Below are 12061 nucleotides of genomic sequence, written 5' to 3'. Positions count from 1 at the left end.
GTGAAAAATCAAGGTTAAAAGTGTAAATCTTGAAATGTATGGACCAAATTGAAGTAAAACTTAAATATGGATAACACTATAGCATTTTTAAACTTATGAACTAAACTGAAACCAAACTCAAAACTTAAAGAACTAAATCTTTAACATTTTGAATTCTAAGGACTAAATTGATCCAAAACCTAGAGATTAAAAATGTATTTTTCTTTAATACTAACTATATTTAGGCGTTGTCTGGCTGCACTATTTTTGTGTAACATATCCACAACTTAGCTACCCAATAAAAAGATATCATGTGTCAAATTATTTCTTTTCTTAAAATTATATATATATATATATATATATATATATATATATATATATATATATATATATATATATATATATATTTTCATTAAATAGTTGCACCTAATTATTACTCCTATCTAATGTTGTAATGTTGTATGTGTAATTGCATTCTAAGGAAAAAAAAAATAGGTTGTTCAATCAACACAAACTAATTTTCAAAGAAGCAATGACCAACCAGGACAACCTATAACGTAAGCCAATTCAATCCAAATTAATTCACAACCCAACAAATACTTTGATAACTAAAAAGGAAATAATTAATATCCTGGTAAGTTACTATTGATAGAAGCGATAAATAAACCAACAAAACAACCAGTAGTCAACCACGAAGTCGGTAGCTCATTAATTTTACAGCCCAAGTGAAAATGGAAATCCAGTGGAGCTCAGCCAGGTGCCGCCGCTGATGAAATTCCCAGCCGTGAAGGCCTGAGCTTCCGCCGCGCTGGTAATAACCCTATACCCCTTCCACGTCACTCTCCTCGATGTATCGGCACCGGCCCCACTATTCTGATACTCAGCGTAAAACAGAGTATCAAGCGCAAAATTCCCATTCCAAACATGCCACCCTGCCGGATCAATCACATTGCTAATGCTAGTTTGCATGACTACCGTCCTCGAGTATCTCTGCCATGGCCGCCCCAGAAACGTGGGGAAATTTCCGATCACCTGCTGCAAATCGGAGGTGGTTCCGATTCTGCATTTTTGGATGACAATCCCAGTGTTCTGATTTGGGTCTGTTCTTCCTTGTGCAGTGACCATGTTTCTCTGCCCGGGATTGGGGCGGCGGGCGTGGATGTCACAGTCTTGGATGACGGCAGCGGCGTTGCCGAAGATGAAGTCGATGGTGCCGACGATGATGCACTTGATGTAGAATTGGCGGTTGGAGTGGACGTAGAGTGTGTCTTGATAGGCGAGCATGTCGCAGCGGTAAAAAGCAGAGAGATCGGAGCCCACGCGGAGAGCCACCGCTTGGTGCTTCGATGGACCGGCGGTGTTCTGAAACGTAATGTCTCTCGCCAAAAACCTTGCTCCCACTGCCGCTGCAATTTCCCATCGCACGTTAATATAGAAACAAGAAAATCATCATACACTAACTTTTGGGGCTGCTCCTTTATTTTTTAATCTAGACTTTACTCTTTTTAATAGTAAAATAATAATAATAATAATAATAATCTCATCCACATTCATTTGTAATTGTAAAATCGCATCTCCTTTAATTACATAGATTTTTTCTTTTATTAAAAAAGATAAATTTGTCCCGAGATATATATATATATAACATACTTACATATACAAATACATACAACCACCTTAAGTTTTTAAATTGACCAAATGTAACTTTTTTTTTTTTTCTAAACACGCAGGTAGTACGTCTTGAATTGCATCTATCTATTTCAACTTACTTTAATTATTAAAAAAAAGAAGTAAAATCTACCACATGACATAGTGTGATTGGATAAGTGGACTCCAAAATTATGAATGCATATTCAAGTATGTTTCAAAAACAAAAAGAGAAAAACTTTGGTGTTTCTTTAGATGCACCTATGTCCGTACATCTCAATTATAGTCCAATAAAATTAATTTTTTATAATTTATTTGTTATATGATAAAGAAGTGAGAAACATATGAGTCTAATCATTATATGATTAAAGCAAAATAACATATATATCAGCTTAACTATTCCATTTCAAATATTATCAAATAAAAATACTTCTTTAAAATGTATATATGAGGTGAAGATGAAAGTGTCTTGTTAGACCCATTCCACATGGTTTCACTTTCAAATGTACCTGTAATTTGTATATTTTCATGTGCGTTTATATCAATTGCTGAAATTAAAGCTATGCATTTATTTCTAGATATGACTTATGTGCCCAAATAATTTTCAAACGCCTTAATGTATATTGATAATAATTGTCATATATATATATATATGGATACTAGTTTATATATTACTTTGTAACCATTTTTATTTTAAAATTTTATGTGGTCCAATTATCTCTAAAACTTTAGCAATTGTTGTAATTTTAACCTTAAATTTTAAAAATTATTCACAATTTTTATTTTATGACGGTTTTTTTTTTAAATTTTAAAAAAGTATTCTCTTATATTTTTAATGAATTATAAAACATATTTATGTTGCAAAACTGATGAAATTTCAAAAAAAAAAGAAAAAAAAAAAGACATTAGAGTTCATTTTTGTTAAAATTTGTGAGTTTTGATAAAGTTAATTAACGGTTAATTTATAAATTAATCAAAGTCAATTTTTATTATTAGAAATTAATAAGTTTATGAAGATTTCAATATTATTTTACGTTAAAATTAATTAATGAAAATTGAATAACGTAAAAAAATCACTATTTAATTAATATTGGATGAAAATTGGTAAAACGTGTCCCGTTTAGAGTAAAACTTTAATTTCTGTCCTATTTGTATTATTTTGTTTATTCATAGATACTTTATGATTAATTTTAAATTATTTGAAAAAATAAATTAAGAGTCGCCATTATAATTGAGTGGAAATTTCATATTGTTGGTACGATGGGGTACAAATAAAATGAGGAAGGCTCTGACAGCCCACAATTTTTTTTTTCTTTCTTAAAAACTACTATTTTCATCCGGTCTAATTTCTGTTTGATTTTTAGATTTTCAAATGAACATCTAGTTCTTTAAAATTAGATTTTGGTTTTGATTTAATCCATAAATTTTAAAATATTATAATTTTATATTTGAAATTTAAATTTTATTTCAATTTAGCTCTTAGATTTCAAGATTTACACTTTTCAATTTGATTTTTTATTAAACATCTACTTTTGGTCATTAGCAATGATAACCAAAATTATTAATAATTTGGTCATCATGGCTACCTACTTTTGGTATTTAATAGTGATGAAAAATAGTAAGATTTAATTACTTATAATTCTTTAAATTAATCAATAGACATTAATAATAAAGAGTATTTAATGAAAAATCAAATTTGAATATGTAAAAGATGAAAGAAATCTGAGAACCAAATTGAAACAAAACTCAAATCTTAAAACATTTTGAAACCTAGGGACTAGATTGAAACCAAACTCAAAGCTTAAGTAAGAAGTATATAACATATTGAAAATTAGAGACCAAATGAATAAACTAAATAAAAAACTTAATGATCAAAAATATATTTTTTCCCCTTGTTTTATACGTGCTTTCTTTCTCTCCGATATGTCGAGGTTGACAAACAAAATATTTTTTTTATTTAATGATATACAACACTCGTAAAAGTTAATAAACTTATCTCTGCATTCATTTGTACGAGTCCACTTTTATCATACACAAACAAGAAGTAAGTGAAAATTTGTCATGTGATAAATAAATGATGAAATAATTTGGTAGGATGCATGCTATACGGCTAACTATTTTTTCTTTTATAATACAATCTAAGAGTTGAAACACCTAACCATCAATTTTACCAAAATTGTTTTAAAGGTTATTAATATGGAGTATTTTCCTTTACAACACCGATTATGGTTTTAAATTCTATTAGTACACCAATTAATATGTATTTAATTATACTAAATTTCTAATATGGTTATATACAGTTTAATTGAATTAAATGTATTGCATTTAATTTAATGAAAAAAAAAAGCCAAGAGCTACTAAAATTAATTCATATGTATTTTAGAATAATGAATCAGAAAGTATAGATGACATACCAACGGTGGCGGAATTGAAGGTAGTGCTGCCATCGACGACATTTCTGTTCCCGGTGATTATAGTGGTGGTTCTTCCATCTCCCCAAAACATTAAATTACTCTTACTACTTGGCACATTCACATTTTCTCTATAAACCCCTGCCTTTATTCTTATTATGTATCTTCGGCTACTTCTACTAGGCGCAGCCGCAACCGCCTCTGACACTGTCCGGAAATTGCCAGTCCCGTCGGCTGCCACAACCACATCGGGAGTGGCTGTGGACGAGGCTTGCAAAAGCCTCCGGTCGCCTGACGACATCCAATCGGGCCAGTTAATTCGGTCGTCGTTGCCACGGCCGCCGTTGTTGACTTCTGCCAGGTGTTTTCTATTGAGGACGTTGTAGTTGTGATTGGCAATGTCGGTATCGGTTAGGTTCTTAATCAAGGCTAATGCAATGCTGCAAAGCTTTTTGATGTGAATTAGGCCTGCTTCTATTGACTCTCGTACCTTCTTGTCGGCTTTGTCGTGCGAGAATCCGTCCACGCATGTCTCCTGAATTATTGTATAAACATTGTCTTTGAGCATGAGTCCAGCCAAATTTTTAAAGCTATTTATTTTAGCTTTATATATATTGGTCTAACTGGTATTTCTCTCAAAGTCAAAGTTGTGATTGGTCTAAAAATTTTGTGGCTTACAACTAAAAAATAGTAACTTTTCACACTTTGGGTCTACAATTAAACAACTTCTCGTCTAATTTCTAAAATCGAGTTTGATATCCACTTGGGTTTTAATTATTTTTTTATCTTTGAAAATTATGTTTGTTTCGTTCAAATTTCTTAGATTGCTCTTCATGTTTCATAAATTCTTTGTCAAATTTAAAAAACAATAACAAATATTTAAAAATTATTTTTTTAATTTTCAAAATTTGACTTATTTTTTAAGACATTATTAGAAAGAAGATTATAAACTTTGTAATTTCTAACCTAAATCTAGCTTAGCTATAATTGACATGTAATTTATCATTTGTGTGTCAAAGTTAAATCTACCTTTTTAATTAAATTTTAATTTTTAAAAAGGTATTTTGAAGTAAATGGGAAACACGAGATTAAATACAACCTTTTTTCTCTATTCATTTATTGAATAAAGGGATAATGCTTGAGCGCATCCCTTTGTGCATGCTAATCTCATCACTCGTTAGAGAAAAAAATTAAATATTTAAAAGAAAAGAAAGAGAATTTGTTGAATAAAATATTTAGGAGTAAAATTAAAGAGAGAACTTCCAAATGTGAAGTTTTGAGATAGTTTTTTAAGCATTGGTGTAAGTAAATGGAGGGTACCTGATTAGTGATGGCGGAACTGAGTAAGGTTTTGAGGTCATCGGCATACTGTGTGAGAGATTTCTTGTTAGGATATTCATGGAGATCTTCAACAACCTCATACAGCTCTCTCAGCGTCTCCTCCTCACTTTCTAAACAATCATTCAGAGCAATTTTCTCTCTCTTTGTCAGATTCTTCACTGTCTTAACCAATTTCTCCATCCTTTTATAGTTATCCTTCACCGCACCAATCGTAATATTCACCGACGCTTCGATTGCGTCTTTTGAACTCCACCTACTTCCCCCGCCGGTGGATATCGTCTTCTCGCAGAGCTCCGGGTAAAGCGTCACGGCGCACGTGCTTCTCACCTGCTCGTCGGAGGAGGAGACGCCGGCGACGAGAAGTGTAGCCGACATGGCCAAGACCAAGAGCTTGCTTTTTATGTTGGAAATGGAAATGGGCCTGCCGGAGAACGAAACTCCGGCGGCGGCGGAGTCGTCTGTTTGTGCCATTATCGAAGATGTGTGGTGGTGGATGGATTTTGGCGTCAGGATTGGTGGGTTGGGTTTATAACGGCATCAAAAAGGTATTCGGGGTCCGGGTTTATGTAGGTCCCACTTATTTCTTTTAAAAAATATTTGACCAAAATTAAAATACGTTTTTGTCCCTGTATTTTAAAGTTTATTTCATTTGAGTTCATATACTTTTGATCGATCTATTTTTTATATTTTTCATTTTAATAAAATTAAATTTAGTCTATCAATCTTATCAAAATTAATTAAATAATAATAATAATTTTTATACAAAGAAATATAATATGTGAATATGTTTTTAAATTTATAGAAAGAATAATAAGTAACAAAAAGATTTAAAAAAAGCCAACAATAAACAAGAAGTTGAGACTAAATATAAGATTTATTGAAAGTACACAAAATAAAATTGAAAATTAGAAATTAAAGGGAATAAAATTGAATAAAATTCAACATATATGGACAAAAATTGGATCCGTTGGCATCAACATTACTTTTCACATAAAAAAACTAAATCGTTACAAATTGTAAGATATAATAATTATTGATATTTTGTAATAAAAAATGATTATTGATATTTATCTAAATACTAAATTGTTACAAATTTGAAAGTATATGAATAAATTATTACAAATTAAAACTTCATAGATTAAATGGCTATTTTTAATTTAAAAATGAAAAGATAAAAATTTACTGTATTTTTTTTAATACAATAATTAAAGAATAGGGATAGATTCATAAAACCTTCTATCTCTAATAAAAAAAAGTCAGGTCAATTATTGCTATTAACTTTACACGATGATTCAACCCTGGGATAAATTACAACCAATTCACGTTAATGATGCACTAAGTTTTTATTTTCCATAAAATAATACAATAAAAGAAATTAATTTCAAAACGCTCGAAGTCCCATTTGGGTACCATTTCTTCAGTCTTCTGACATGTGAACAGTGGATACAAATTTCAAAATAATTGAGATTCAAATACGGCTTTAAAATCTTCCATAATAATAATATATATTTTTTTCTAAAAATAATTTTTGTAGTGTCTACACAAAATTTACACTTCTACAATGTCAATGGCCATTCGGGAAAACATTTACTATTAGGGTTGTATGAAAAATCTCACAGAGGGTATTGGATCAAAGAATTTGAAAATTTTAAAGTTGCTCCTTATTTGACTTAAAAATACTATAAATTTTTTATAGTGTTATAAATTGAATGTGCTTTTATTAAATGCTAACATGGGTATAATTCAATTGAAATAAAATATGAGAATTCAAAATTAACTGTTCGATTCTCCACTACACACATCGTTAAATTTTAGATGTAATAATTACATTCGTTATGATAATTATGGGTAATACTTTGGTGCATCCTATGCTGCATTCATATTTATGCATCTCACTCTCATTATTCATACAAAAAAAATAATTAAAATATTACAAAAAAGAAAGAAGAAGAATTTGTCATATGTCAAAATTTTGATTGGATAATTTGGTAGGATGCACAAAAATATATACTATTTAAAATGCACATAAATATTCTTTTAATAATTATTTTTCAGAAGTATGAGGACTACCACGACTATATTTAAAAAGTCTATGAATAAAAATAAATGTTAAAAAATTAAAATGAGACAAAAAAAATTTTGGTTGAATAAAGGTAGGTGGAGTGGAAGATGAAACTTAAATATTTGAAGGTATTTTAAACGTGTTCTAATACATTTCAATTAATAAATATTAAAAAAAGTAAATTATTTTTAAATAAAAAATCTGCTAAAAATCTTTACAACTAATAGCAAAATATCACTGTCTATCTATGATAGATCACGATAGACTACTATTTGTATGTATCTGTGACATGATAGACACATATAGTAGTCTATCGCGATCTATCACAGATAAAATGTGATATTTTGCTATTACTTTGTAAATATTTTAGTTTATTTTTCTATATTTGAAAACCATCTTAAAAAAAAATCTTATCATCAACTTATAACGAAAATTGTTACTTTTTTTTCCTCTTAAAATAATATTATTGTATTTTCAAAATTTAATCAATGTCCTTAATTTTTTTAAAAAAAATTAAAAATACCCTTGCTGCTATATATACATGAAATCCTTTGACACTTCGTTTCAAACAACAAAGTTAAGTTGCAGAAGTTGCAGAAGTTACCATAATGAACTTAACATTTAAAAAATAAATTAAAAAACATGTTCAAAGTAAGTACATAAACATAAGAAAAATTTTACAAAAAGAAAAATATCAAACTATTTATAGAAATAGCAAAAAAATACTTATAGACTTTTATCAGCGTCCATCAATGATAGAAACTATCTGTGATAAACTTCTATCAATTTTTATCACTGATAGATTTCTAACAGTCTCTATCAAATAAGATTAAAATTTTGCTATTTTGTATAAATAATTTCTCTTATTTTTTTATTTTTAAAAATCCTCCTAAACATAAACCATTTATCTACACCCATTTTAGCTCCATCTTCCATTTAGTCTCTCATCTACTTCAGCTTATGATCCTAACACTTTATTTCTTCACTCTTTTCCAAGTCTCTCTTACTCCCCTTCTTCCATTTCAATCGGGTCGAATAACCCCTAATTTAATTGGATAAAAGGTCAAATCGAGAATTTATTTGTTGGTCCAATATAATTCAAACAAGGTATATATATTATAAAAATAAATATTAAAAAATTAAAATGAGACAAGATTTTATTTATTGGTCCAATAAAGATAGGTGCAGAGGATGAAACTTAAATATTTGAAGGTATTTTAAACGTTTTCTAATACCTTTCGATTAAAAAAAAAGATCTTACTATCAGTTTATAACGAAATTGAAGGTATTTTATACATTTTTTTAATACCTTTCAATTATTATTATTATTTTTTTAAATTCTAACTATCACCTTATAATGAAATTGTTACTTTTTTTTCCTTCTTAAAATAATATTTTTGTACTTTCAAATTTTCATTAATGTCCTTAATTAAAAAAAAATATATATCCTTATCCAAAAAATAATGTCAAGTTGCAAAAGTGGCAAAAATTACAATAATGACCTCAACCTTAAAAAAAAAAATTACAAAACACATTTAACGTAATTACATAAACATAAACCATTTGCCTATACCCCATTTCAGCTCCATCTTCCATTTCATTCTCTCATCTACTTTAATTTATGACCTTAACACTTTTATTTCTTCACTCTCTTTTTCAAGTGTCTCTTATTCCCCTTCTTCCATCTCTATAACTAAGGATGACTGTTGAGTGATAAATTTTAGACCAATCACAAGTTGCCACGTCATTTACTAAATTAATGATAAAATTCCAAATCATTAAATTTGGGCTCAATTAGGAGTTGACATATGTCATGAATTGAAGTTGAAGAAAATTTTGATGACGCCACGTGGTTTTATCATGACCGTTGAATCAGATAAGATTAATTGGACCCAATTTGATATTATTATTTAGGTCAAAGTCCAACTAAATCCAAGAATAGGTTGAATTTGACCCAAATATCAAATCAGGCCTAAATCCGATTAATTGGGCCCAAAGGCCAGACCCATGGATCAACCAAGCCCAAGCTCACCTGTGAACTCTATAAATAGATAAGTTCTCCTCATTTGGAGGGATCAGCAATTTTATACTCCAGAGAGCTTATAGGGAATTCTCTATAATTAGAAGACTTCTTGACTCCTGAAACTGATTACACCTAAAGACTGAAGTCCTTTGAAGATACAAACATTTTCTACATTCAGAGAGTCTAGAGAATTCATCAACAAACAGAAGACTTCCAAGACTCCACTCCTAGAAGACAGAAGGCCATTGAAGACACAAAGAAGACTCTTCCAAGACTTCTACTTCAAGAACGTTTGGTGCTTTTCTTCTTCAAGTCAAGCACATTCACCCAACTGAGAGATAATCAGAGGATCAAGTATTAGAGATCGAACCACATCGCATCAAATCAACTTCGATATCAACACCAACTCAAGTTCAACTCCACGAAACAAGTTTCTCTGGAAGCCTCGTGCGAACACTAATCCTTCAAGAAGATCATCAAGCCCAAAGGTCGATCATCCAAGAAGATCAACAAACCAAAAGGTCGATTGTCCAAGAAGATCATCAAGCCCAAAGGCCGATTGTCTAAGAAGATCATCAAACCAAAGGCCAATCGTCCAAAAAGATCAACGAGCCCAAAGGCCGATCCTCCAAGAAGATCAATGAGGCCAAAGACCGATCCTCCAAGAAGATCAACGAGCCCAAAGGCCAATCCTCCAAGAAGATCAACAAGTCCAAAGGCCGATCGTTCAAGAAGATCAACCAACTTAAAGACTATAGTTTATTTTGAAAGCTTCAAAATATTATGTATTAGAGATTGTACTCACTTTCCATAAAATTAATACAAATATAATGTTCCAGTTCTATGAAATAAATTTCTATTGAAATCTCATGCAAATAAATTGACACGCCCAGTGGGACATCTCTACCTCTGATCTCTCTCTCGTCATCCAAGTCTAACAAATCTACAAATGGCACCAAAGAAAGTTGCATCCAAAGCTACCATCGTAAGCAACACTTACATAAGCTATGTCATCACGGAGGAAATCTTGGGCCCAGCTGATGGAATCTCCTAAAGGCGGGATCGTCATTAGAAAAAATCCCTTGTTCGACAACTATGCTTCTGCTACTGATCTATTAGAGAAAGAATCACATTTTGATGTAGTGTCTGTCATGAATGACTAACGTAACAAACTAAGTCGACCATGGCAGAGATGGAGGTAAAGATAATTACTAATGAAGGCTGTAGAGGGCGAGATCATGAAATCGCTGCTTTATTAAGAGATCAGATGCAAGCTCAAGATAATGCTAATCAAGTCAATCCCCAGCTACAAAGGGCAATGACAAAGGAAAGACTGTCTTGCAGGAAAGTCAGCCACCACAATTCATACTCTATTGCCTCCCTGTCAGTTCAACAGCTCCAGGATATGATCACAAACTCCATAAGAGCTCAGTACATGGACCGGTTGCAAACTTCCTTTATTTACTTGAAGCCATACACCAAGAGAATCGACAACCTGAGAATGCCATCTGGGTATCAACCTCCAAGTTTCAGTAGTTCGATGGAAAGGGCAATCCAAACAACATGTTGCACACTTCATTGAAACCTACGAAAATGCAGGAACCTAAGGAGACTAGCTAGTCAAAGCAGTTCGTCAGTACCTTTGAAAAGGAAATGCTTTCGATTGGTATACTGCATTTGGAGCCAGAAGTGATTGACAGTTGGGAACAACTAGAAAGGGAGTTCCTGAACCGCTTCGACAGTACAAGGCGCACTGTTAGCATGATAGAGCTAACAAATAGCAAACAGTGGAAGGGAGAGACAGTCGTCGATTACATCAACCGATGGAGAGCTTTAAGTCTGGATTGCAAAGATAGACTTACTGAATTATCTATAGTGGAGATATGCACTCAAGGCATGCACTGGGAGCTTCTCTACATCCTACAAGGGATAAAACCTTGTACGTTTGAGGAGCTGGCAACACGCGCTCATGATATGGAGCTGAGTATTGCCAACAGAGGAACTAAAGATTTCCTAGTCTCTGAAGGGAGAAAATATAAAAATGATGCCAAAGGCATTGAAAAGATCATGGGTAGTGCCACAAAAGAATCTATGGTCGTTCATGTGACCCCGCTGAAATTTTCCTCCAAAGGAAAACAAACAAAATTTGAAAGAAGGCACAATGAGGGCGAGAAGCATCGTCTAACTCTTAAAGAACGAGAGAAAGTTTATCCATTCCCTGAATCTGATGTGGCAGATATGTTGAAGCAACTACTAGAAAAGCAACTTATTCAGCTACCGGAATGTAAGCGGCCGGAACAAGAAGGAAAAATAGATGATCCTAACTACTGCAAGTATCATCGGGTCATTAATCACTCAGTTGAAAGGTGCTTTATGCTGAAAGAACGAATTATGAAGTTGGCTCGTAAAAAGAAGATTAAGTTATATTTGGATGAAGTAGCTCAGAAAAATCACGCTACAGTAGCAGTGACTTCAAATGTTCCATTACTGTCTGTGTCCCATGCTCAAAGACAACGCCCGATCCAGTTTGGAGAATTCGAGCCTATAGTTGTTCGGTTCTAACAAGAGATTCAAAAAGAAAATTTCGAAAAGAAAGAT

General features: G+C 31.8%; 1 protein-coding gene across 1 annotated transcript; it reads right to left on the bottom strand.

The window, feature by feature from the left end:
- Positions 1-537: 537 nt before the first annotated feature.
- Positions 538-5890, bottom strand: LOC120070213 (pectinesterase-like). Its single transcript, XM_039022083.1, has 3 exons — positions 5358-5890; positions 4041-4572; positions 538-1385 (listed from the first exon to the last, which is right to left on the bottom strand). The coding sequence occupies exons 1-3, from the start codon at positions 5847-5849 to the stop codon at positions 694-696; spliced, it is 1716 nt and encodes a 571-aa protein (XP_038878011.1). The 5' UTR covers positions 5850-5890; the 3' UTR covers positions 538-693.
- Between the last annotated feature and the right edge of the window lie 6171 nt (positions 5891-12061).

The sequence above is a fragment of the Benincasa hispida genome, chromosome 1 (genome assembly GCF_009727055.1).
Source record: "Benincasa hispida cultivar B227 chromosome 1, ASM972705v1, whole genome shotgun sequence".
NCBI lineage: Eukaryota > Viridiplantae > Streptophyta > Magnoliopsida > Cucurbitales > Cucurbitaceae > Benincasa > Benincasa hispida.
Note: the sequence above shows the minus strand (reverse complement) of the source record. Positions and strands in the feature narration are given on the sequence as shown.